This window comes from Xyrauchen texanus, chromosome 18 (genome assembly GCF_025860055.1).
Source record: "Xyrauchen texanus isolate HMW12.3.18 chromosome 18, RBS_HiC_50CHRs, whole genome shotgun sequence".
Classification (NCBI taxonomy): Eukaryota; Metazoa; Chordata; class Actinopteri; order Cypriniformes; family Catostomidae; genus Xyrauchen; species Xyrauchen texanus.
The window spans coordinates 38,260,459-38,288,384 of record NC_068293.1 but is presented as its reverse complement, the minus strand read 5'-3'; the positions used below and the strand labels follow the sequence as shown (position 1 = coordinate 38,288,384).

At 37.6% G+C, this 27,926-nt stretch overlaps 2 protein-coding genes across 2 annotated transcripts in view; one reads left to right on the top strand and one right to left on the bottom strand.

Moving 5' to 3' along the window:
• Positions 1 to 5,618, top strand: part of LOC127658983 (ceramide kinase-like protein) — an 82,132-nt gene extending 76,514 nt beyond the window's left edge. The window contains exons 11-13 of the mRNA XM_052148577.1: positions 1,469 to 1,565; positions 3,008 to 3,201; positions 4,680 to 5,618. Coding sequence (XP_052004537.1) covers positions 1,469 to 1,565; positions 3,008 to 3,201; positions 4,680 to 4,761 — 373 coding nt within the window. The 3' untranslated portion in view covers positions 4,762 to 5,618. The remainder of the gene's footprint in view (positions 1 to 1,468; positions 1,566 to 3,007; positions 3,202 to 4,679) is intronic.
• Positions 5,619 to 5,770: 152 nt separating this feature from the next.
• The window catches only part of LOC127658982 (integrin alpha-4-like), a 37,572-nt gene continuing 15,416 nt past the window's right edge, over positions 5,771 to 27,926 (bottom strand). Inside the window, exons 13-28 of the mRNA XM_052148576.1 lie at positions 25,492 to 25,537; positions 25,166 to 25,320; positions 23,485 to 23,639; positions 17,986 to 18,135; positions 17,614 to 17,690; positions 12,877 to 13,024; positions 12,610 to 12,708; positions 12,448 to 12,524; positions 10,941 to 11,030; positions 10,755 to 10,842; positions 10,551 to 10,658; positions 10,283 to 10,408; positions 9,833 to 9,958; positions 8,405 to 8,503; positions 8,186 to 8,305; positions 5,771 to 7,789 (exon numbers count right to left, since the gene is read on the bottom strand). Coding sequence (XP_052004536.1) covers positions 7,703 to 7,789; positions 8,186 to 8,305; positions 8,405 to 8,503; positions 9,833 to 9,958; positions 10,283 to 10,408; positions 10,551 to 10,658; positions 10,755 to 10,842; positions 10,941 to 11,030; positions 12,448 to 12,524; positions 12,610 to 12,708; positions 12,877 to 13,024; positions 17,614 to 17,690; positions 17,986 to 18,135; positions 23,485 to 23,639; positions 25,166 to 25,320; positions 25,492 to 25,537 — 1,751 coding nt within the window. The 3' untranslated portion in view covers positions 5,771 to 7,702. The remainder of the gene's footprint in view (positions 7,790 to 8,185; positions 8,306 to 8,404; positions 8,504 to 9,832; positions 9,959 to 10,282; positions 10,409 to 10,550; positions 10,659 to 10,754; positions 10,843 to 10,940; positions 11,031 to 12,447; positions 12,525 to 12,609; positions 12,709 to 12,876; positions 13,025 to 17,613; positions 17,691 to 17,985; positions 18,136 to 23,484; positions 23,640 to 25,165; positions 25,321 to 25,491; positions 25,538 to 27,926) is intronic.

The following is a 27,926-nucleotide window of genomic DNA, read 5'->3' as shown; positions in this document are numbered from 1 at the left end:
AATGAAGTAGCCAAGTAGACTTAAGAACTGAGCATCTGTCCATGGGCCTATGATTGCTCAACAACCCCCTCTCTTTCCTGTCTTTAAAGAGCCTCACAGGTTAAGCTTCACATCTTGTAAGCACCATGTTTATTGGGGGCAGAGTCAATGCGGCCACAGGGCTTTGTCATTGCTTTGGGTAGATGTGCAAATAGATGTGCTAGTTTAATGCTGATGGTGACCACAAACAAGACGGTCATAATAATAAAGAACTCCATATTTATAATCCACATTTCCTACCATAATAGTCTAGTGATTCAATGCTGATTGGTTCTAAGTGCTAATAATACCCTTGTCACTCTCACTTCATTTTTACCCAGACCCATTTGGGAGCCAGACTGAATGTACGCACTTATACCTGGCAAGGTTAAATGCTTTATTCTGGTTGGCTGACAGATGTTCCAAAGTGTTTGTTTTCTGTAAAAGTATGACTATTGAGTAGTTCCAGGTTTGCTGACCACATTACATTTGGATTATTGTTGCAAAGTTTCAAATGAACAGAACTTTAATGAGCAATACAGCATACCATGGTACAAAGAACCAGAAAAAGACAAACAATCAAAATTATTCTACTAAAATTACTTTTAAAATCTATGCAAAACTTCACATTGTGGCTACATTACCACTTCAATTCCATTAATACTTACTTATTTCAGACCTGGGTAGCTCAGCGAGTAAAGACGCTGACTACCACCCCTGGAGTCGCGAGTTCGAATCAGGGCATACTGAGTGACTCTAGCCAGGTCTCCTAAGCAACTAAATTGGCCTGGTTGCTTTGAAGGGTAGTGTCATATGGGGGTAACCTCCTCGTGGTCGCTATAATGTGGTTCGCTCTCGGTGGGGCGTGTGGTGAGTTGTGCGTGGATACCGCGGAGAATAGCGTGAAGCCTCCACGGTAACATGCTCAACAAGCCACATTATAAGATGTGCAGATTGACTGTCTCAGACACGGAGACAACAAGATTTGTCCTCCTCCACCTGGATTGAGGCGAGTCACTATGCCACCACGAGGACTTAGAGCACATTGGGAATTGGGCATTCCAAATTGGGGAGGAAAAAAAAAATTATTTCATTTAATTCAGTTATTGCTTACTTATTTAACTTATTTTCTAACCGTAGGCCAAATATGGATGTCAAGCAAAATAGCAACTTGGCACATTAATATAGAATATGTGTTCACAGGTGTGCGTTTATAAGCATTTTACAATGGTTCATAAATGTGGCTCATCCAATCAGGATTTAGAGTTAGAATTATCCATTTCACAATTTAGGCCATATGTTGCATTGACTTCATGACAAATAGCCTGCTGGTCATAATGTTTATCTTACCTCTTGGACTTAACATGACAGCATGTAAGCAATTCCATAATAATACCACTTGTTACACCTAAGCACAATAAATTTGAATAACATTTTGTGTCTACCCTAGGCTAAGTAATGGCAGTATGGCCCTGATAGTGGTTGGCAACACATCCAGATCAGAGTTCATCAAGCACTTGAAGAGATACAGCAGCACAAACAATCAGGTGAGGTCACCTGCTCGGAGTGTGCCCGGCCTAGCGTGCGAACTTATTGAGATCACATCAGCCCGTCACGCAGGAAATCCAGCCTACATAAATGGAGTTAGCAACCTCCCCAGCTTAAGCAGAATTAGCATCCTGTCAAGTCAAATTAGTCACTGACTGTCAGCTTCCCACAAAACACTTTTCAGGCTAATACAGATTAGCCAATTTCAGAGCCGTCCTCTTCTTTTTTCTTAAGCAATCCAATCTAGAACTGTTTGTTAACCCACATTCTATAAATATACCTTGTAGGTTAAGAGCTGTCCTACTGCTCTTGGCTCTCATCAGAGATTCCACTGTGCTGCTTAGCAAAGCTGTGTTAATTTCAGGGTTTCTGTGCTGTACTACTAGGCAAATATTAGCCTAACCTGTTTGAAAACAGATTGTGTGCTCGTATACTAATGATTACCAGTATTTAGATGGAAAATCAATGTAGAAATTCAGGAATATTGCATCTAGAATCTCACAAAATCTTGCAATGTTATTTGCCTTAATCATATTTAACTGCAAAATAAATAAATAAAATAACAATATGAATGAAAGAATGAAAAAAGGAAATTAACCTTATTTTTAGGCCATTACAGGTCTCATTCTATTTACTGTAATGCAAAGACAATACTGATATAATACTTATTATGATTTATAGTATTTATTTATACTAATGAGTATCTAATGAGAAATCACCACTGAGAATAATGTGAATTAGGGAAGCAAAACTTGTTTTTAAAAACATTACATTACAAAAATCCCAACTTTATTGCAAAAGCTAGATAGATAGATAGATAGATAGATAGATAGATAGATAGATAGATAGATAGATAGATAGATAGATAGATAGATAGATAGATAGATAGATAGATAGATAGATATTTTTTGGTGTATCTGTGTGGCATTCACCCCATATAACCAATGTGAACTCATCACCCCACAAAACTGTAAGATTCAGGTCAAGAGCTTGTTTTCCAAAATAGTTAATTTGACATAGTTGTTTAAATTTATTAGAGGATAGTAAATAAATTAAAAGTTAAATGAAACTCTGTAGAGAGGTATTATGGTAAATGTGAGTTGTTGCCAAACCATCTTTCTCTCTAAATTATAATTTGTGACATGCCAGGTCATATAATTATTAATGGTGATGGGTTGGTGTTTCTGTAACCAGGTTCACCCCAGGTCACACATACGCAAGACTGATATAGGACGTTCAGGTACAGTTATCTTGCTGTTCATCACTGCCCTCTTGTGGAGCTACATTAAACTACAGCCTCAAATGTTAAGACATGCAGTGCTAAACAGCTGCATGCCCCACATTACAAACACTCCTCTGTACAGACAGAAAAGTCTACAAATGCTGGATTATAATTTTCAAAATCACTGTCTGAGAAAGACCTCTTTATCATTGTGTTTAGTTTAGTTTCTCGTTTATTGAGACACACACTGTAAAGGCAGTGAGACTGCGCTCACGCTCTCAGGGAAGTTGGGCTGACGACGAGGAAAACGAAGAGTGTGATTCCAAAACCACGCCTATCATCTCTTCAGAAGGAACACACCCCTGGAACATTGATGGAGATCTCGTAGAGGTCCCATCTGAACTATTGATCAGGTGAGACACTCAATCATTAAGGCACATTTAGTCAAAGCAAAAAGTCACTCGAGCGTAAAAATTTGGTTCGTTTTCGTTCCTTGAACTGTTTTTAGTCATTGGAAACAGAATGCAGGTGTTTCGTGGCAAGCTTTTAAAAGCTGACATTCTTTTTAACGTGACGGCCAGGGTTTCTTAAAAAACGCGGAGCTATGCGCGGGACGATGATATAACACGTTCTTTTTTCATTAGGGGTGTTCGCCTAATACCAATTGTTCACCCTAAACTAACATTATTGAATTACTGTGATACTCACCCTCATGTCGTTCCAAACTGTTGCTGTTATTTTCGTTGATACTCATAAATGGGGATTTTTACATACTATGACAGGTCATAGTCAAGCTCCAAAAAACGTGACGTGATTGTGGTATTTTCCAAATATTCTAAAGTCATGCAGTAGAATTGTGTCAGAAACAGAATTAAATTAAAGTGCATTTTCACAGTAAATTGAAGTTGTCTAATCAATATGGCGCCTTTAGATGCGTTGCGTCAGGTTTAACGTCAATGACGTTTTGTCACGAGACCGTGATGTCTGAGATCCGTAAATTCAAATTCTCAGTCTCACCCAAATTTGTGAATTTCAGCATAGTAAACAAAAAGTTTATATATATATATGTGTGTGCGTGTGTGTGTGTTAAACTAAATATACCGCATAGATATATTCTTTTATTTTGTTTGTTTGTATTTTTGTATTTATTATGTTTTTTTTGTACCATACAGTGAGGTTTATTGACTGTAATAAGTCAATAAATAATTTTGTAATAATTTTAATTCTGTACAGTTCTCAATAATGATGATAATTATACCACTACTACTAATAATAATAATAGGCCTAATAATAAATATTTCCAAACTGAACTGCATGATTATTAAAAAAAAAAAAAAATCTCAGAAACAATCTCCATTTACTCGCCCAACATGAGGGCGAGTAAATGGATGGACAGAATTTTAGTTTTTAGGTGAACTATCCATTGAACCATTATACAATCACCTCGAGTGGCTCAATGCATTTATAAAAAAAAAGAGGGAACAGCAATATGACAAAAGACACAAATATTCAATCATTACTGAATATTTGTAATATGTATTTTTAGAGAGAGAATATGTTGAATGTGTGTGCTAATGTGCATTTTTACAATGGCTTAACATGGCTCATCCAGTTTAGAGATGTCTTTTTTTATATATAAGATTTATAAGCCACATTCCTGTTTAAATATCAGACAGTAGTGAAGATATCCAGGGCAAATGTTGAATTTTAGTACTGATGACCAATGTAGCAGACCCTGTTATTTTTAGGCACTACAAATGTGATATGAGTTCTTCAGAATCAGTGCCAGAAGAATAAACAGATCAGTGAGAGGTTTTACGAAAGAGTGTGTGTGTTACATGAGATACATTTTTGTAATGTTTGAATGCAATGACAACTGTTTATTTTCCAGAGTTCATCCCCAGCTCCTCACGCTCTTTGGAGCAGACATGGAGGAGGCAGATGAGTCGCCAGTTAAATGCAGCTGTATCTGAACACACACACACACACACACACACACACACATAGAAAAGCTTACAGTATACTAGTAGTTACATATGGTGAGAAATTAAACAAAGCTTTAAGGTGTACATAGAAAATTTTATGTCAAAGTAAAAACATGACACAGTACATTCCAGTGCATATGAATTTAAATTAAACCAAATTACATTTTTCAGCGTAATTTGTATATTTTTGTTTTTTAAAGACAGCAAATAACAAAAACCTTTTATTATCATGAACTTAATAAAAATATAGATTAAAAGAAGCAGTGTGCTTTTTGTATACAATTCCCTGAACAGTAAAGAGGAGAGTGAACAAGGAAGCTTGTTATTTGGAGCTTGCTTCTTTAATGTCTTGGAAAGCACATATGACTAGCAACCCATCCCGATACAACCTGATGTTGTATCCAATCTATGAACTGAAGATTATATACATTATAAATACATTTTCATGCACTTCTTTTTAAGAGACCAGCCAAAGCTTTAATTGTCATAAGGGTTGTCAGTGCCAACAACCCTTTCGTGTCTCACTCACACAAAAATACATCCTGCATCCCATTATGAGCAGGCCCAGATGAAATCACCCCATGGCAAATCCATGTAATTTTAAACATTGTAAAATGCATTTAACAGATTTAACAGTACTGCAGTCTTAATGATAGCTGAATGCATAATTACAGTTGTTCTAGTTTTAAAAATGTAATTTGCTTAATTTTGGTTTATTTAGCATTGCACCACAAATTGTTCCATCTCCCTATATAATAACACACATCATTTACCAGAATTTTTTTTTTTTTTTTTAATAATCAATCAGGCACCTGCTTCTCATCTAATTAGAAGGCCCTTTTTGACAGAATTCAAAGATTGGCTAAAGTTGGGCTTGAGATTAATTTAATCAAATCATCACATATTGATTTTAAATGATATTTAAATGCACATTTATTTCAGTTTAGTTTATCATTCATTTGTAAATTCCTGTATTTATTTGAGTTAACACAAAATATTTATTCTCTCCTTGTTTTTGTCTTTGCAATAGATCTCGTAAATGATTAATGATGGTTACTAGGAGTGGGAAATTTACATTTCTTTGTGAATGTCGTGGGTTTTTGCGGAGTTCTGCATATGAGTGAGAGTTGACTGTAAAGTGAATGTAAGGGTGGGGGTTCTCTGTCATACAAATGAATACACACACTCACACACACTTAAGAAATGGCTGGGAGCCAGACACATGCCACTCTTCACTCTTCTGTAGCACACTACAGACACAGAACAGCAGCTTCCTTTGCTCCGTTTCTATGGCACTCAGCCAAAGCACGCGGCAAACACTCCTTCCATCTGGTGTCTCTGTTCAAACTTCAAACTATTGAACTCAGCAGCAAGAGTTTGGGTGGAGTGAAAAAGAGTGAATATGTGTCATTTCCTGCTTTTTTTGCATTGAGAACCGATACCACTGTAATGCAATGGTGTGAAAACCTTGATCACAGCAATGTTCTGATTTGGAAAGGGGCAGAAACCGAGACGGAAAGTGCCAGAAAAATTATGTGTCACCTCTGTCTCTTCAGACACAACGTTATCAAAGAAAAGCTACAGCAGTGCAATTTTCTCCTTTACAGCAGGCCAATAGCCAATATGTTCAGTGATCATAGTCAAAACGGTGATTAACACTTCGGCTCTGTTCCAAAACCTAGTGAGCTGACTTGCTGTCTACTGCCGTCTAAGGCAGCATCCTAACTGAAATGGAACCATTTTAGGGTGACCAATTTAGGGTGCAATACATACAGTAGGCAGCAACAAATAGTGTTCCTCGCGCAAAGCACATGGGAAACCTTTCTCACACAATGAGTTTGACATTAGCATGTTGGCAAGCTAATGATGCGATACACTTCCATAGCATAAAAATACATAAGAAACTCAAATATTGAGTTAAATAGTAAATTTCTTATTTATCATTTCTTTGAAAATTTTTACTTATCGTTACATTGACAGGGATGCTATTGTTTAATTTACATTGATGCCATTCAGATTAGTGATGGACCGCTCTGGGTTTATCAAAAGTTTCTTTTTAAATTATTGCATGTGGTCCTCCCACTCCTGAAAATGTGTTTACAGCCTTGCTTTTCGGTATTGAAGCCAAAAATTTCAACACAATTTTGGATGGATTTTCTTCTCTCCAAGCATGCAATAATGCATTCTGAGATTGCCTTCTCCACAATGGACACATGCTACTGTATAACATTTGTAAAATCTTTACACCTCGTTTACACCTGCTTGCACAAGCTAATCACTTTCATTGTAACCAAGGATGATGTGTACACTGGATGAGACTGGCGCACCGCACCAACAGTTTGTGGACACCCCATTTTATATCTGATGTGCTGCAAGTGCTTATCACTATTACTCACAGCTGACTGTTTTTAGACACTGTAAAGTTAAAAAGAACTTCAGCTGTTAAAATGTGTCTCGAGACACCTGTGTTTTGCTATATTTATCATGCTGTGTCTAGCTTTTTTCCCCACAAGGATGCATTTGTTGTCAACGGTCTTTAAGCGGCAGTAGCATGCCTATGATACCTTAAAATGCAGCCTACATAGAAAGCGCCCAAGGCCTTGGAACAGAGCCGTAATGATCTGTTGCAACATTACATTCTGATGTCTTTTTTTTCCCTTGGAGCTGCAACCCAAGAATGTTTCAGTGTGTGTACTTGTTGTATGTTCAATACTCTATAACCTACAGAGCTAAAGTGCATTGGCTTCATACTGCTGAAAATGTTGATTCTTTTGACAGTCTTTGTATTAAAGCCTCTTAGAGTTCGCTTTGTTATGAATGGCATTAAGGTTAATGGCTGTAGGTTAACATGAGTCCAGCTCTTGGTATCAACAGAACAGCAGTCCTTCATGGTTTGTTCCTTCAGTTCTGTTTGGTGGTAGTTTCTGTATTAGGACACGCTCTCATTCTTGGGTACATAGTTCCAACTGTCCCGTTGTAACTTCTCCTTCTTCAACTTCCTCTCAAAGAATCCAAGCTAATAAAACCAAAGGAATATATTAGTGTTGGCAAGCAAAAGTACAACTCACTTTTCAGCAGACCCAACAATCCTTGTATTTTCAAGACCCCATAAAATCTAAATTGGTGTTTTGTGGCTTTTTGTCCTCGTCAGTTAGCTTTGAGGACATCTACATGCTAGTGTGCACAAATTAATGCCTAAATTAACTTTTAGCAGATAAACACATGCCAAATGTGTCTTCTCTTTTAGTTAAATATACCAAAATATTAAAGACTCATCTTGCACTAAGGGGCCTTATCCATACTTTTGTTAAACAAAATGGACTGTAGAATGACAATCCCCCTCTAGAATGTAGAGGGGGGAGAAAGTAACTCAGTAAGTAACTTTATTTGAACTCAACAAGGCAATTCTTACCTTCCAGAGGGGAATGATAAGCAGTGCTAAAATGATAAGCCCAAGAATCAGACTGGACACAATCATAAAAATGCCCACAGATGCCACAGGCTTCTGGTTGTAGACAGCCTCTAAGAAAACCTGTAACATTGCAAAGATTCAAGTTAATAAAATGCAAAAGTGGCTCTCATTTTGTACCACTGGATAAACTAGCTTCACACTATGTCCTAAAATACGTACTCTAGCAGAATTGTCATCCTGTAGAAAGATAGTGTTGGCATCCCTCACTGGTGAAATAAGGTCAATTGTGCCATGTATTGTCATTACAGTGTGTCTGCCCTAGAGAAAATAAATATATATCAAGGTTATACATTTCAAGTTCCTCTCGGTTAACAAATCAGGCAATCCAGCTGCCAAACAATAATTTGGTCCCCCTACTGAAACACTGCAACTAGTACTATATAAGCAACATTCATTGGCTGTAATTAGAGGAAGTCATACCATAGTCCATAGTGCGGCACTAGGGGTGGGTTTCCAAGGCTTAAGCCCCAAATATATTTGAGTTTATTTTAATCACCTTGTTTTTTCACATCTGGTAAAGATTTTTACATAATTCAGATCTGCTCTACAAATCAGAAGTATTTTTGCCAGCCACATTCTTGCATTAATTCAGGGACATATTGTCATTTACATTATTCTGTCACAAAAATTTGAAACTGTGTTGATTTTAATCCATCTATTGTAGACAACAAGTACCATACATTTCAGAGACACTTTGAAAACAAAGCAAGTGTACAGATGTACTCAAGGAATTTGCTAATATTAACTAAGTTACTAACACATTTTACAGTGTACAGTGTTAATAAATGCAGCTTCTGTGGCTTTGGCTGAGGCTGAAACTAAGATTAGTGGGACAACCCCTGACAAAGTCCCATAAAGGCTTCCATAAAAGTTCACTCAGTGGCCATCTTGGCAATGCCCCCAGGTAGCTATTTTCTATTGGCAACAGGCATGCAAGTAAGTCCAGTCATGACAACTCTCCGAAAGATTTAGCATGTTAATGTGGATATGACATATTGATCGAATATTGGTCTTGGCGGACTAGATCTGCTATGTTGCTGCTGCTGCTGCTGCTAATGCTGTAGCACAAGAACGGAGACTTGCTACTGACATACCGAGTTAAACATGTGGACATGCTGCCGCTGCTGCACAATTAGACAAAACACAAGACATGCCGCATTGAGCATGTAGGACATACTGCCGCATTAATAGACATACAAACAATCCCCATGCAACAGATAGAGCTAGGGTGGAGGTGAGTTTCAGAGTGGATTTTCAGAGATCTTGCACAGTGTGCTGCAGTCAAACCGGCTCATCTGCAAAACTGGGCAATTTAAATGTTAGACAAAGAGTTGCCTTGCAAGTTGATTGGCTACCCGATTATATGTCCAATCAGATTACATCATGAGAGACGATTGGCTTAACATGTCACATGTGATGGAGCCAATTGGCTAGCGGATAACAAGTTCAAAGAACATTACAGCTTGCGCTACATAGAGTTTCATGCCTGAACTTTGATCATGCCTTTTCCATTTGAATGAAGAAAGACCAAAATACCAAAACTGTTGACTGTCTCTAAATCTTTATACTGTCTCTGGCCATACTCACTGGACTTAGTTGGAGAACACTGGGGTTTAGCTCGACCTCCATAGTGATGCTCACTTCCTTTCCGACCTCTAAATCACCAAAGTGACACTCCACAATCTTACAAGTCTTATCTTCAGGGGCACAGAACTGTAAAATAAAGAGCATGATGCTTTGGATGCCTTCTTATAACACATCAGGGTTCCCACACCTTTTGACCAAACAACTTTTCCAGTCATTTGTGGCCAGTGAATATGGATTTTTTAATTATTTTATTGAGACTGCACTCACAAAGAGCAATCTCTTGCTGATTAAATATTTTAATATCATAACTAGAATATTGTATTTTCATTATGTAAATTTCAATTACTTTTCCAGGCCTTTTGCCCATTTAAAAATTCCCTGATATTTCCAGTTTTTGACCATGGGAACCCTGATTTACAAAAGACAGATGAATTATTACTATTATTTTACCATTGTGCGTTTGCTTTTGGGGGAGAAGAAGAACACGAGTTCCTGAATAAAGGAAGCTTTTGGAACGTCACAGTCATCAATAATCTGAAATGTATTGTTCATCTGGAAGCAATGTCCAAGAGTTGTCTGCAAGACAAACAATATAAAAAAGTTAAAACTAAAAATAAATATAGATAATTATGCCAATTTACCGGTGTTGTTACATAATCATGTTTGGAGGATATACAAGCATATTTGCATACATGCATATTTACACACGTTTGCTCACCTGTAAATCTGCAATCCTTATTAATTGGTATTTGTACGGCACTAGCATCAGAGGCAAGGCAATCTTAGCTTTGGCATCAATAGCTTTACTTGGACCCATATTCATCACCTGAATGTTAATATACATTATAATGAAACGGATCGTGCTAAATGATTCATTAGCACTTATCGATATTGTTGTCTGTCTGATGGAGTGCTAAAATACCTTGTATGTATAATTAAACTTCTCGGAATAACAGTCGACCGGCACCGACTCCTGCTCTCCAAATACAAATGAAGTCGGTGAGACAAACCTGTGGAGAACACAAAGGGAAGATAAAGACTAGAGTTCTGTAAGCTTCATGTTTCTATTCTGAAATCAGGCATAAGTTTAAATAGCAGGATGACTTACCCATGGACACTGAGATCAATTGCATACTTAAAGGGCAATGCCAGAATGACTATGTTGTCATGCCGAAGATCTGTGTTTTCATGGCTCTCACTAAAAAACACATATTGGATGAGTGTTGAATGAAAGTGAGCTTGGAAAGAATTTCTATCTAAGTAAATGTTTAATGGCTTTAATTATTGCCCCATGATTTCATTATGAGGACTGTGTTACATAACACAGGCTATAAGGATTTGTTAAGATCCAGCTCTGTTTTATTGCACCAATAGTCATATAAACAACAATAGCTAACGTACTCCAACAATGGTAATGTTTAATATCAAACTAGATTTGTATCTCCGGGCTTGCATGGCAGTAAAAGTATAGTCTTTAAGTTTTCAGTAAACTTTGTATGCGTCTTGTTTTTTAATCAACACGTATGTAATGGCTTTATGTGTTTTTGTTCATGTCTTTTATTTTGGTAAAATAGTTCCAAGCCATGTTTGTTCCTGTTTCATTGTCATGTGATCTTGCCATGTGTTTCCCATGTTCTTGTGTCTTGACCCCATTGGTTCATTGTTGCATTAGCTTGTTAGCAGTCTCATTATCTTCTTTAGAGTTGTGTTCTCCCAAGTCCAAGTATATAGCCCTCATGTTTTCCATTGTCGAGTATTGTGAATGTATCATTGTTGGTGTGCAGCGTTCCATGTCAAGTCATGTCAAGTCAAGTCAAGTATGTTTGTTCTCACATTTGGATTCATGTTTGGGATATTCATTATGTAAATAAACTGCACTTGGGTTCTTCGCACTTCATCATCATCTCTGCGTCTACCTGTTGCCAGCCAATGTTACATCATAACTCAACACCATCTTTGGTGCCTATATAGTAAAATAAATGTAATTTCAGTTAGAAAAGACCTCAATTCAGTATGGAAATAGATGCTAGAAATCAGATCAATCGGAATTCGTTATGCAAATATTGTGATTATGTCATCTCTGTTGGTTTTGAATGCTGAACATGTTATATCAGTGTAAGTCAATGAGTGATTCTAAAAAAATTCTATTCAATTTGTATAAAACTGACAAAAGCCAAAACAGATTGGCAGAAATTATCTACAAAACTAAGTTTGGATGTCCAAATGTCTGTATGTTTATCAGTTCAGACTAAAGTAATCGCAGAAGGATAATACTTTTTATTAGGGGTTTAGAACAAACTCTAACCAAAATATTTGAGGAATATAAATACAGTGCAGACAAGCAGACATCCATTTAATGATTAATTCCACTATAGTTCCTGGTTTCTTGTTTCTAACAGTAACATTGAAAGCACACAAATCCTTTGAATATGCCGTTCAATGCCTTTATTTGTCTTTTGTGCTCTGACAATCAAGCTAAAGCACGCAGTAGTAATATGTTCTCCACAAATGTTTACATTTGGCTGTAGATTTGGCTCACATATCTTTCCATTTGCATAAACAATATTTTTAACTGAATTCTTTCAGTCCAAGACTGAGATGTCTGGAACTTATACCTTGTAGCATTAATGTGGATATTAAGTTCTCCCGCACTGCTGTTCTGCATCACATCCAGTAAAAAGGTGATGTTGACCTGGTGAAACAAGAGATGTTTATATTCCGACACGACATGGTGACAAACAACAACTCACTCACCTTCCATTGGGTGAGACATTTACCTTGGAGAAAGAGGGGATATATAAATTTCCAACGTTGCAGTCCAAACCGATGGCCACTTTATTTTCCTCTGTGATTTCACAGCTTACATATTTATCCTCCTGAAATCACCCCACATTAATAAAATACTTCAAAGTGTTTGGTAAAAGGCATCAGCATTGCAAATAGCTAAAAATCAGATCTGTAACCTCAGCTAAACATAGATTTGATTTTGAACATTTCAATGAACAATAAAATAAATATGATAAAGAAATAAAAGTCAGCATTACTTCTAGCACTTTGATGAACTGTAGGTTGCTGGGGAACCTCAGGTGAACTTTAGGAAGAAAAGCGTCATCTCCAGTGTTGACCAATGAGGTGTTTAACATGATGCTTTTTCCAGTCCCCAGAGCAAAATAACGCATGTTCATGTATGACCTGTTGAAAAATCACATTGTGTTGTTGGAAAGCAAAATACAAATTGTCCAGTGCAGTGTGTCTCTCAAGAGGCTAAGAAATTCTCAGATTAATCCAAGATATGAATTGCCTACAAACAGCGGTTGTCACAATTATTTGAGCGAATTAATTTGATATGTGATCACTGTGCACTTTGATTTCGAATTATATTTTGCCATCCAGATAGGGGAATTTATAAGCGAATATACAAATACAATGGACTGCACATTTTATAATACACATCTCTTTCTGGTGCAGTAGTGCGTTATTTGAGCGTTCAGACAACCTCACAAGAGATTTTACGAGGTGCTTGAGTGTGGTTTGCCAAATATGTGGTGCGCATCACTTCAAATGTAGTTTAATATTAAGAATATATTTATGTTTGTCATTATACACTGTGCAATATCTATTTACAACCCTTGTATGAGGAAATCATACATTTTATTTAACTTCCAAAGTTACGGTGAATAAATAACTTTTTAAAAGGATAGTTCCCCCCAAAATGAAAATTATGTCATCATTTACTCACTCTCATGTCGCTCCAAACCTGTATGACTTTATATATCCCTATTGTTTGGAACACAAAAGATGATATTTTGAAAAATATCTCAACTGTTTTTCCATATGTAATGGGAGTCAGTCCTGACCTCAAGAGGTGCACTAGCAACTGACGCTAGATGCTGTAGCCTTTAGCCTCCTTGTTAGAGCACCTGCCTCCCACGCCAGAGACATAGGTTCGAGTCCCGTATTAAGCAGGTAGAACAAGAGGTAGAACAACACATTGGTGCCGTGACCCAGATGGGAGTGAGGTTTAGGGGGGTGAGTGTAATGGGAGTCAGCTGGTAGATAGCTGTGCAGTGTGTAACCCTCACTCTCCTGACCAAGAGGTGCACTAGCGACTGACGCTAGAGGCTGTAGCCTTTAGCCTCCTTGTTAGAGCACCCGCCTCCCATGCCGGAGACTTAGGTTCGAGTCCTGTATGCAGCGGGTAGAACAAGAGCGTCACACATACAATGAAAGACAATGGGGTCCAATGTTGCTTTGGACCCCACTGACTTGCGTTGTATGAACAAAAACAGTTGAAATACTCTTAAAAATATATATTATTTTGTGTTTCACAGAAGAGAGAAATTCATACAGGTTAGAAGTGAAATTAGGGTGAGTAAAATCCTTTATGAGGATTTTGGAGCTTCCAAATTTTGGCAGCCATTCACTTGCATTGTATGGACTTCCAGAGTAGAAATATTCATCTAAAAATTTTAGATTGTGTTCAGCAGAAGAAAGAAAGTCATACACATCTGGGATGGCATGAGGGTGAGTAAATGATGAGAGAATTTAAATTTTTGGGTGAACTATTCCTTTAAGCTTACCTTTTAACTGACATGAACAATATAGACAACTCAATCGTACATCACAATTTTTTTTACAATTAAAGGACAACTAATCGTCACCCAACATTTCAGATTCAAAACAGCACTACTTCAACCTCAAAGCATTGGTTACTAAACATAATATATTGGGATAACCGGTGCGAAAGAAATTCCTCTTTATTTTATTTAATATTAAAATTATTATTTTTATATGCAATAAATACAATTAGAATACTTGTTCTGGTATTAAAAAGCAAATCAACAAAGTACTTACTAATCAAGGTTACTTACAAGGTACTTACTAATCATTTACGTTTAGTTAAGAGTGTTTTTAAGAATCATATTTGTCTAGAATGTAGTGACAGCAATAGTGGAATAAAAATGCCTGATGTTTCTCAAAGGCACCAGGTGTCCATCTGGGAGAATGACAAGAAATTATCTCTCTCTGTCTCATGCGCACGCACGACACACACACACACACACTGCCTCACGAATAATCAGATCATATAGTATCACCAATGGGTAAGAGGGGTCCATAAATTAGTTTGCATCCGGCTGCAAACATGATCCAAAATGCTAATGTGCACACATACGCCTTTGCCTAAATTGGGTGAGCGCAAGAAATGTGATGAATAAAATGCCTTGATATGAAGCTTTGGCTACTGTCCATGCTGGTCTAATCGGTGTATTCATGAGGGGACAAGATAATGTCATAAACCCTCCTGTTAGTCACGGGCATCACTGGCACTGTCTGAATATTTACTGAGGTCTACAGATGTTCACCTTTACGCTTCAAGAAAATATCATTAAGAAAGCATTCTTAAACACTTATATAACAACGTACATGCTGTTACTGCTTGTAGTTGGTTGCATACAAGCTTGCAATCAGTCTTGGCTAGTAGCAAAAATGTTGCTTTCATTTGCTACCACACAGACTTTTTTGATTTTAATGTATTAGAATATTAGAATTGTAAGCCATTATTTGGTGATAATCTTCCCCTCTGGGGCTCTTAAATATAATTTATGCTTGAGTTCAATTCAACATGATTCCTTTAGACTTGCTCACCACTCACAAGTCAACATTCACTTCCGTTGTATAGAAAACAGAAGGACATTCTGCCACATTTCTTTTGTTTCGCAGCAGAGAAAAAATAATACCGGGTTGAAACGACATGGAAACAAGTAAATTCCATAATATTTAAAAGCTAAATATGTGTAGGCTAAGGCCAAGGGCAACTATTCTGAGCCTACACAATCATTATCAAAAAATGTACAATGTATTAATGTTTTACAATGTTCACTAGAAATAAAATGAATGTAAGGGTATGGGTAAACTTTATTGTACCGTATAGGACAATTTTATTGGCTCAGAGCTGCTGCCTACAAAAAACAAATACAAAAGAAAATACAAAAAAATGCTACAAACAGCTCCATGCAAAGAGGACTAATAGAATCCTTTACTATTCAATAATGTCACCACCGATGGAACAAATTAATTCCTGTATCCGTTCAACCTGCATTTGGCAATCTAAACCGCCTGCCAAATGGTAGCATCTCAAATTCCAAATGTAAGATATGTGTTGGATCATTTAAAATCTTCTGTGCCTCCATAAGCACAGAATTTTCATACAGAGCCTGAAGGTAACATTGGTCTATATTTTACCCATAATCTTCATTGCGTCTCACTGAGACATGCAAGCTTCGACTTGACTTGTACTGACAAATTGCCATACCACACCTGTATGCCATACTTAATCACACTCTCTAAAATCATCTGATAAAACAAATACATAATTTTACTATTGACACCGTAAAGTCTAAGCCTTCTCAAAAAGTATATCCTCTGTGGCATCTTAGAGCAAAGGTTATCAACATGAACTTGCCATGTAAACATATCAATATAGACACCAAGGTATCTATATTATGAAGTAACCTGCTTAATGGATTCCTTGTGAATCAATACTGGGCTATGATCCCCAGTGGACTTCAGATCAAATATGATCTCCACCTTTTTCTTCACATTTACAATAAGCTGGTGAGCATCACACCAATCCACAAACTGTTTAATTTCAGATTGGTAAAATTATATTCCATGATCACTGTGTAGTAGACTAAGAATGGCAGTATCATCAGAAAATGTCACTAGATAGTGAACTGGGGTGCTCACACATCCTTGGGGAACGCCTGTGCTAATAGATTTAGGATCAGAAATGGATTTATTGACTTTTACCTGTTGGACTCTATTAATTAAAAAGAAAAATACAAAAAAAGTAAACGTGCATATGCCTTTGTATCCTCTAAATGTTTAAAAACCAAATGGGTAATCCTGCTGTTCTGCATCATCCGTGTTCCTTCCTTGTCTGTACGAAAACTTCGTTCACCTCTATTTTCAATAAAGACGCAATATATTTCGCAAAGCATTTCATCACAACTGATGTCAATGCAACAGGCCTAAAAATCATTATTCTAAATCGGGCAAGACTTGTTAGGAAGTGGAGTAATCATTGATTTTTTCCACAAAGCAGGGACAGTTTGTGTAACCAATGAACATTGGAAAAGTGTGCACCAAACTGGGTTAAGTTCTTCAGCACATGTTTTTAGGAGGCAAGGGGAAATCCTGTCCGGTCCTGTGGATTTCCTAGTACACACCTGGTGCAATAGCAACTCTGCTTTAGAGCTATCCACCTCAATCCTCTTGCCCATGTCTAGAGAGTCTAAAATGATGTTACATTTTCTAATAGGGTCTTGTTTTTGGAACCGAAAATAAAAATCATTCAACTCATTTGCTTTCTGCTGATCGTCAATAGTCCGAATCTGTGTTTAACTTGGTTCTATGTTAGTAATGACTTTCATTGAGTCCCACTGTTGTTTTGAGTTCATAATGGGGAAATGATGTTCAATAGTGTCCTTCTGTTTTATTCCGAGCAGCCTTTAACTGCTTGTTGAGTTCCTTTTGTGCAGTTTTTAGCCTAGTCTTTCTAAAAGCAAATGTTTTCTTATTAATACAATCCTTTAAATCTGCAGCTATATGTGGTTTGTTATTTCGGTACATGGTTATAGATTTTTTGTAAGAATACTATCCACACAAAAGTTTATATAACTCGTTATATTCTCTGTATCCAGATCTGTATCATTAAAAATGTCCTAATCTGTACGTACATATATATATATATGGATACAATGTGAATATACACAACTTACTGTGGCAAAACCAGATGAGCAGAAACCTGAAGGTTGGTTGAGCAGTTTTCCCAAGTGCAATATCTGGCAAACATGGTCTGTAGAAAGAGGAAAAGATTTCCAATCAGGAAAATGTATCATCTATACTGAACAATCCCTCACAGAATCTATGCCCACCGAACATAGAAGTTCCTCATAGAATTCCCCACCCTTTACATGTTCATTAAGTAAATATTTGGGCTAATTTGATTATGCTTTAGTCACCTACGAGTGTAGTACTCATGAGCTATTACACACATTTCCCATGCATGAATCCAATCATTAGACTTCCACAGATTTTCACCCAAAATGGACCCTAGAGTAACAAAACAGTGAAGGAGAACAAAAACTGACCTTGTTCTTCACGACATTGTCCTTTTCGTCCTTCTGTTGTAGGATGGGTTTGAGAGAAGGGAAACCCTTTGAGTCCTGTATCACGCTGTGCTCTGCCAGTTCATATTTCACCTCAAAATGGATCGGTGTGTAGATATCACGAACATCTCTCTGCATATGAGAGAAACACATCACATAAACAAGATGTTTAAGAAATTGAAAGAGCCTGCAACGCTCCCCACCACAATGCAATGCCAGAGTGTTGCTGGTGTTTGCCAGGACATTGCTATGTGGTTGCTAGAGTCTAAATGTCTGAAGGTTTATTTAACTATCTGTGAGACAGTCTGTCTGACTATCACTAGCTGTGTGTCTAATGTATGTATAAGCAGCTAACTTTAAAAACATAACATTTTCAGACAAGTCTTTGTCAAGCCAACATAAAAATGTGTCTTCACAAACTTTACCTGTCAAGTTTCTCTTGTTATTTTTCATTGGCAATTCAATTTAAAGTGGTCTGTACATTTAGCATACTTTGAATTTACATTAAGGGAGTTTTTTCAATTTTCCTCAGCTCTGTTCAGATAATAAATGCAGGTAAGTTTTGCTCTGTCAGCAGTGATGGCCAGCTCTAATTGGAATCTTAGTGGCGGGGAGATGTGCTGTGGACTCTCTTGGGTCTGTATTTAGCTGCAGGGGAGATGTGTGACTGGGGTTTTGGAAGGCTCTTCCATGGGCAGTGTAAATGAGCTGGACGATGGCCACAACAACTGCCTCAGAGAGACATGCTAATTTCTGCAGCAAATGCTAAACTCAAAGTCAATGTTGTGAAATTGTGTCCTTTGCTCAGATTGTAGCTCAGCAAGTAAAGACGCTGACTACCACACCTGGAGTCACAAATTCGAATCCAGGGCGTGTTGAGTGACTCCAGTCAGGCTTCCTAAGCAACCAATTGTCCCGGTTGCTAGGGTGGGTAGAGTTACATTGGGTTAACTTCCTCGTGGTCACTATAATGTGGTTCTCACTCTCTGTGGGACACGTGGTGAGTTGTGCGTGGATGCCGCGGTGAATAGCGTGAGCCTCCACACGTTCCGTATACTGTCTATTCTCATGGGTACGAGCAGTGGATTAGGAACCATCTGAAAAAATTAGCAGCTTGGCTCATGAATATTAATTATGTGATGTGACATTTACCACACAGTTTTAAAGTTGCTATTTAATACAAGTGGCACATTTTTTGCCTTTGTATTTTGGCCAAGAATAATTAAAATTTTAAAATATTAAAATTATCAACTATTTAAAATTATTGCATCGCACATGGGTTTGATATTTTAAGAAACTAACTTGTTGGAGAGGAACCTGTAAATGATGTAATTTACTGTATCAGCAAATTGTTGTGGTTCACAAAAGTGCCATCCAGACCTCTATATGTAAGAAAGATATCCACACTGTGTTTTGGGGTTGGGTGTTTCCTCACACCTTTATTCAGCTCCAAGTCAATTTGACTCAAAATATGAACTGAAGCTTTACCTTCCTTTTTCAAAAAATAACTGTGCACACTTAAGCAACTTATCAAAATACAAGTTGCTAACAAGCATATGGACTACAACTAAAACAAGAATGTGAGTTTACATGCCTGACGAATAATACAACAATTCGTTCCTGCAAAGGCAAAATGCAGTTAACCAAAAATCTGGTTTAGGCTTTGTTCACATTGCAGGGCTATTCAGATTTCTTGACTGTTTAAGCTTCAAGATGTATGTGGCCAGATCTAATTATTATTTGTTCAGACTGCAATAGTTTTTACTAGCATGTTCAGATTAGTTCACCATGTGTGAGAGCTTAGTAACAGATATATATATATGTTTATATTTTCCATTAGGGCAGTATCCAAATATGAACATATTCGTCACAGGCAACAGCATAAAAAATGGCAAAGGTGGCATAGGCTATACAATGTTTGTAATGTTTTCATGGCTAGCAACCGGTTGTGGGTTTGAATTTATGTTGTAGCACCAAACTTCAAAGTCTCTTCAAGTAATATTAATCACAGACCATATTTTACTCAAATCTTTATACGTAAAAAACAATTCATGAGTTAACTGTTTCATAGAGTCCTGGAGCACATTAAGGTTAATGGATTTGGCATACTGTCAATAATGGAGGGGCTCTCGAGCCCGAACCCCAGACTATCTGACTGGGGAGGTGGAGGGATTCTGGAAGAATCATCACCAGTGTGAAGAAAGCAGCTGCTTATACTCTATATCCTTGGGATATGATTGGCGGCTCTAGACGAACAAGCTCCTTCCGAACTTATGTTTGGAACTTCATTTGGAAATTCTAGAGTGAACCCATAGAGAATTAGTCTTTTCGGGTTGGCCTACAATCTCATGTCATAACTGCCCTAAGCAGCTCTATAGCAGAACCATTCTAATAGGGGAGCCTACAAGCTTAGCCTAAAATAGCATAACGTAGCACTCCCATAGACATAGTATGGCGGTACACTGGCGTGGAGACAAGAGGCCGCACTTTTTTAATGGATGTCTATGGAGGAGATGTTTCAGTGTGCTGAATAAACTGCTTTTGTAAGGTTTTACACTAAACAATGCTTTTTGGAATGAACGATTTGTGTAGTTTATTATGATAAATTTAGGTTTTATAAGAGATGTTACGGACGATTTTGCGAAATTATTATGGACGTAATTTTATGACTCTCCCTATTAATTTGTATGGTATCAAAAAACTGTGACTTACTGTCGTATTGCTAGTTGACCGTTATGCTCTCGCCTATGATAAAGCCCCAGAGGTTGCTATCTCCATAAATAAAAAAATCTCTGTCTATAGCAAGTAGCCAATAATGGTTCACGGCTGTTATGTAAACTAAAGGCTATTGGCTATTTTTTTAAATGGATGCTGTTAATTTGATTCATCCTGTCCCCAACTTTCTATTTCAACAGGAAATGCATCAACATAGAAAAGAAAAATGTGACTATCATTTCGAGAGGCTGCATTTAGAGGAAAGTGAGATAACAAGAGCTGACAAACTCCTTTGTCACCTTCCTAAAACACGCTACAAGGTGTCCGCCACATCTGCTTCATGTTCCATTCATTACTCTTATTAACCATTAATTACACTCTAAAAATACCTCAAATGTAGCCGGCTCCTTGTTTTGGATTGCCTCTGACAGATAATCACACTTGTTTATGGCTGTGGTCTCCATCAGTGGCCATTAATAACAGTGCAGTCATACACAAGCCTCCATTAATTATGGTGTAAAACATGAGCCAGATCAGATGGCCCTGATTATAGGACGAGTCAGAGGGAGAACAGTCCAGAGGTACCCCTCCAAACACCTGGAACATTCACTCATACTCACAGAGCTATCTGCCCACACTTTATGAACTATCTAGGGCTGTGTCTCATTCCACACCCTAACTCCCTATGATGTGAATCAGTATATTATGTATACAGTATAACAGGAATTCGGACACTAGCAAGAGATTTGATCCACTAAACACTGGGACACTGATTACACAACCCAGTCTCCTGAAAATTTGTAACAATTACTGTGAGTTGGCTCATCCATTTGACTTTCTTTTATCAGTGGTTAACAAAATGAGATGTTAGGCAGTTTGTTAGTCTCAGTCACCATTCTATTTCATTGCGTCTTTTTCCCATACAGTGAAAGTGAATGGTGACTGAGGCTAACATTCTGCCTAACATCACTTTTGTGTTCCAATAAAAAACATTTATACTGGCATAGGGTGGGTAAATGATTTTCATTTTTGGGTGAACTATTAGTTTGACATACCAAGATTTCCAGTAAGTTAATATATAGTGAACAGCTTAAAGCGTCCTCTTTAGAGCGTCCTGAAGGACGTCTTCTTCCCTCCCCCTCTCTGCCTCCTCTTTCTCTTGTTTTCCAGCAGTGATATCCTGCTACCAACACCCACAAACTAGTTGCAAGACCCTCTTTATCATCCCAGCCTCCTGTAAGGAGTCACACAGCAAACCTAAAAAGATAGACAGCACCTGGGCCTTTCAGAGCAGCTGATTAACTCAAGCATGAAGAGCAGAGTGATGTGGGTGACAGTTTGCAGGCCTGAATCTGAGTCAGCACTTTCATATGCTGCGCTTAACTCCATAACACACAATGTAAGCTGATCAAAGACAATGTCAAGACACACAGCTGGTTTTCAGTGGAAAAACTCATCATGTACTGCACGTTTATACTCTATATAAGGGGTTTTCAAAGTCCCGGGTCAAAAAAGAACACTCATCAAATCGCAACTATTAGTAAAAATTGGCTTTTTGCGAGTAAAGAAAACAGCTACCTACCAGTGGATGGAAACTTTACAAGGAACTGCAACATAATACATGGTATAAAGGAATATTCCAGGTTCAATATAAGTTAAGCTCAATTGAGAGCATTTGTGGCATAATATTTATTACCACAAAAAATAATTTTGACTTGCCCTTCTTTTATTAAAAAAAGCACAAATATGGGTTCCAGTGAGACACATACAATGGAACTGAATGGGTCCAATCCGTAAACTTTAAAATCCTCACCGTTTCAAAACATTGCCACAACATGTAAACAATATGCATGTTCCCCTTCTGTCACTCACTCAACGTTGCGTTGATGTAGTGACACTAGGGGTCGCTCTTGAGAGTCCTGAACACTTTTATTTTATTTTGTATTCTTTTGAGAAAAGGCCAATGAGAATTGGCCAGTGGAATTTGCATGCCACTCCCCCGGACATATGGGTATAAAAAGAGAAGGAATGCCTACTCTCATTCAGATTTTTCTTCAGAGCCGAGCGGTAGTACTATCAGCGAGCTGAATACTACAGCTGTTCCATTCACCATTTAAGGAGCGTATGCTGTTGGATATATGGTGCATTTCCAGCGGCTTTCTCTCCTTCTGCACGACGAGTGCAGATTTCGCCGCTGGGTGCTTCGACAGCGCTAAAAGAGTGTATATTCCTGCTAAAGAGTATATTTTCTCTGTTAGAGCAAACACTTTGACGTGGAACGTCTTTTTAAAGACACATCTTTATATAGATGCCTTTCCGTCTTTGTGTGATTCCTGGATGTGTTATATCTCCACCTCTGACTGTCACGGGCGCTGCTTCACGTGTCTGGGCAGCGATAACACTGAGGCAGCATTTGTGGATGGTTCATGTTCTCATTGTGACTCAGACTCGGTTCTCGGCAAAATTACGAGGAACAAAATCACAATGTGTCTTCACATCACAAGAAATGGAGATTGGTTGATCTCAGGTGACAGAATGACGTGTGATGTTTCATGCAAATATCTTTGGAAAAATGGGTAAATGAAAGTTTTCATAAGGAAACAATTCTTAAAATAAAATGAATGCAAAATATATTTTCACGGCTGGTATGAAACAGGGGGAGGTGCATTGAATGATCATAAATTCACCACGTAAACACTAAAAATCAATACATGTGATTTATCTCCAAAAGTGTAAATAAACTGTATTCATAACAAAGTCTCGCACCTTCATAAAGGCCTGATGGGTGGCACAGGTGAGTTGTTCATGCATGGCCTTCACTTCACCCGCCGTGACATTGGATGTACCATTTCCATGGAAATAAAATCGAAAAGGGAAGGCCTCTTTGTGGTGAACATCAGCTGTTAGATTGTACTTCAACTCTGCACAGAAAAGGGTATGATCAGTGCCAATGTCAAGGCTTAGACAACCTGTTAATCTACCAAAATTACAGGCAAATTATTCTGAGCAATTCAGAATCTTGTTGCAATTTTGTTTGCAAACTCCTTGCAGTTGATGATGGCATTACAGGGGTCAAAGAAAACTTGTTTTTAAATAGATCTCAGACACCCAAACTAGGCAGGAAAACAAGAAAAAGAGGACAATTAGTACAAATATAAATAGTTTGAAAATAAAAAACCTTGACTAGAATGTTCTAGAAATATCAATGCAGTAATGCCTTGCAAGCAGTATTGCAAGTTTTATATTTATTGAAACGTTAGTTAGAACATTATTCGAAATTTCCAAGAACATTGCAAATAATCATTTAGGACATAGGGATTCAGCAGACAAAAAAGACAGTGAACCCCTGTGCTATAATGTATACATCTCGATACATATGTCTGTAATCAGCACAGAACACAATCTGCATATCTGTATACAGTCGTCCCGTTATCTCAGCAACACAATCATTAGTATTTGTCATCAAGCATGGCTCTGTTATTTACAGTGCGGTCAGTGAGAGTTGGCCTATCAGTGCCGGCAGGCCTTGAGAAATACCCTGAGCTCTCTAACTGCCACAACAAAAGAAGGGATGTGGAGTAGAGATAAAGGGTTGAGAAAGAGTCTGAAACACATCGAACTGCCCCTGCCTTCAGCACGTGTAGATAACATGACCCCATGCTTCACGCAAACAAAGAACTGGAGCCCAAAATGTTCATCCTTGAACATTGTGTACTCAACTCAAAGAGCACTTGTGTTGGGCTCAAAATATCCCAATCATTAAATAGCATTACAGTAAGTTGCAAATGATCTTCAAACAGTTTAGGGTTTTATTGAATGCATCTCTCTGCACTTTTGTTAACAGTTTCTAAAGGTGCTGAATTCATGCAAAAAGACACAATAGGCCTTGCATTACAATGCTTTTACCATGGTAAAATCAAGGTCACATGGTAAATTAACTGTAATGTCTTGACTACAGAGGATTATTAGATTTTATAAAATGGTGGCAACAGATATATGATAAAAGTTACCAATATTCAGTAAATCGTTACATTTCATAAATAATAATAAAAAAACACTTCCAACATGTAAGTTAGTTCATTATCCTGCAGGCTGTTTGCAGTTGCCAAATATTGTGGCAACTTAGTGCACTACAGCTTATAATGGCTTGAATCAGGGCTGGACTGGGAAGAGAAATCGGCCCGGGATTTTACATGGGAACTGGCCCAAAACTTGTTGAGCGGGTTGGGTGGGGGGGTGTTGGTGTGCCAAAAGTTGTAGGGGGGTTTGGGGGGTGGACGTTTCGTGTCCGACCCACTGGCCAGCACGGTTCTCCCGATGGCCATTCCGCCCCTGAACGGCCCAAAAGTGTGTCGGCCCACCGGGAAGAAACCAGGTATGCCAGATTACCAGTCCAGCCCTGGCTTGAATGCAGCTTATCCTATCATTCAATAAGTATGAGCCTTACCTATGTTTCCTGGTATGTGTTTTCCACCGACTCTAAAGCACACCTTGACACTGATGCACACAGCGGGCAGACCGCTCTCAGTGCACAGCTCTACAGAACGATTTACACTGTCAGGCAACAACACGACAGCATCCACCTTCACTACTGGACGCGTTCTGAAAAACAAAAACCAGTTACTTATTCTTGATAACATATAAAAAGTTATTATAACAGTATACATAGCCAATACCCAAGCTTAGAGACTTTGATATAAGATAGCAAAACATCATAGGAGATCTTTAAAGGTCAAGCGTGTGTGGAAATTGCTTTTTAACTATTGTTTTTACCTGAACACCACAGCCGAATCTGACAGGAATGCTCCCACGGCAACATCTGGATGAAAACATGAAATTCCCATAAAACACACCAGTCTCACATTCCCAACTCAACGATATGTTGCAGTGTTGGCTAACACTAGCAACACTTTCAAAAAAATTTCAAAGCTGTATTTAAGCTATTAAAGAATATATATTTTCTGTATATTTTTATGATAACACACAATCAGATTGTATTTAATTCTGAAAAGTATTGATCTGGCACAAAAACAATGAAGATCTTAACTAGGATGGTTAATTTACTGGTAAAAACAACAGTAAGGTTATCTATAACATCTATAAAAAGTGAAAATGTAACACCTAATTTATGACTAAATTACTGTGTGACTGTGTTGGAACTCCTTTCATCAGGTTCTTATTGATTCAAATGAGTCTTCTATTGGAATTTCTGAAGGAAAGCGAAACCAGTTATATTTTCTTACACTCTTATCTTACACTTACACTTATCTTTTTTAAGATTTATGCATTTCTGATTCATCTACAAAAAAAAATTATTTTGCATTCACCCTTATGAAAATGTAAATATATGTATTTATTTGTATAGTTTTAACAGTGGTTACTGATGGAAGCATGGATCTTCTTCACTACCGTGGTTCAAAGAAACTTGATTTCTATAAAACAAATTATGGCATTTTTGTAATTATAAACAGTAGAACTACTCTAAACACATGTAAAAAGAGTAAATACAAAATATAAATTTAAAAGTTGTAACAAAAATGTATTATATTCCCTCACTCCCCTAATGTAACCAATGACAAATTTAATAGAGCTGAAGTAGTGATATGATAATATGTATTATGAATCTCGTTCTGCCTAAAGTACAGTTAGTGTTACTATATTAAATTCAAGGGTGGTCATGTAGAATTCTGTGCTGAATTCGAATGGTTTCCACTTCTCGTACTGTGCTTTTCACTGGTTCTCACAGCGCTGCAATGATTAGAGGTGCATTTAAGAGCTTGAGTCCAGTCTGTGATTAAAAATGCACCTGCTTTGCACTCGTGCTGCTCTGTCAATTGAGCCGTATCCCCCTGAGCCATAAAGGTGCATAAGCAGAGGTTGTGACTTTTGCCTGTCTATTTGATGCTGCTAAACCAGATACTTCAGATGTGTCGCTAGACTTCAGAATCAGATGAACCATGGTATAAATGCATACCAACCCATATAATGGAGTTTAGATAAACATTTCAATGCAGGAACTTGACGATAGATTTGATTAACATGACCGATAAACAACCCCCATTTGTAACCTAAAAACCCCCCCCCCCCCCCCACCCTCTACTTATTTACTCTCAGTGCCCCCTGGGGGGGTTTATTTTAAATGGTTCATAAACCATTGGAAAAGAAGCTTGTGACAAGAAAAGCTACACCATTATGAAAATAGCTGAACTACTGTCACTGCTACTAAAAAATTCAGTTAAGTTTGTAGCGCCGCTTACTTTTAATTAGTTACTTCCCAACATTGGCGTGTTGACATTCTTTAAGATATTGTACATTTCAAATTCTACAGAGACATTCTTCACTGAACACAACTGTCTGTCATAACAAAAAAATTGGCTTAGTTTAGAATGGAATATTAGTACACTGCTAGTTTTATGCACAGCATGTACTGCATTCTGCATTCTATTTTCTAAAAACAATATGTTAAAAAGTATGCAGTATGCTACGGCAAGCATTTTAAACAGTAGCTAACAAGTACTGGCCACAGAGTGTTTCATTTAGGGGATGGCATCCAGTTAGGGTTGCCATCTGTCCTGTAAAATATGGGATCGCCCCATATTTAAAGATGAAATTATGTTTTACATATCAAACCAATACGGGAAGCAATTTGTCCTGTATTTAAGCTGGTCAGATGGCATCATGCCAAAACTGTTCCATATCTTTAATTTAACTTTGATATTTGTTGGAAGTTTTGCCATCTGAAAAGTCCAAACATTGTGCTAAAATGTGCAAATACTATGAAGGGTGTGGTAAAAAAAAACGTCAACAGGATGTTTTATGTAATGTGCTTTAGACTTTTGGGTATGTATGGGTTGATTGTGATCTTTAAAAAGCAGTCAATTATAGGAATGCGTCAGTCAGCTTTTGTGTCACTCTCTCTCCACTTTGACAGATATTCAAGAATGGCATCGCAGCTGACACCTACAGGATATCAGATACAAAGTGCTCATCTGTAAATACTGTATGATGAGTGTTAATTCCTCCTAAAAGGTGTTATGTTGTGATCACATCAACACTGAAGCTGAACACGGTTGTCAATCCATTTTTGAGCACTTAATCCAGCTCTGTTTACACACTGATTGTTTGGATATTTACAGGTGTGACAACCACATTCTACAACCAAATTCATTCCCGAAACTTTCAGGCATTTGCCATGGTTATCCACGTCT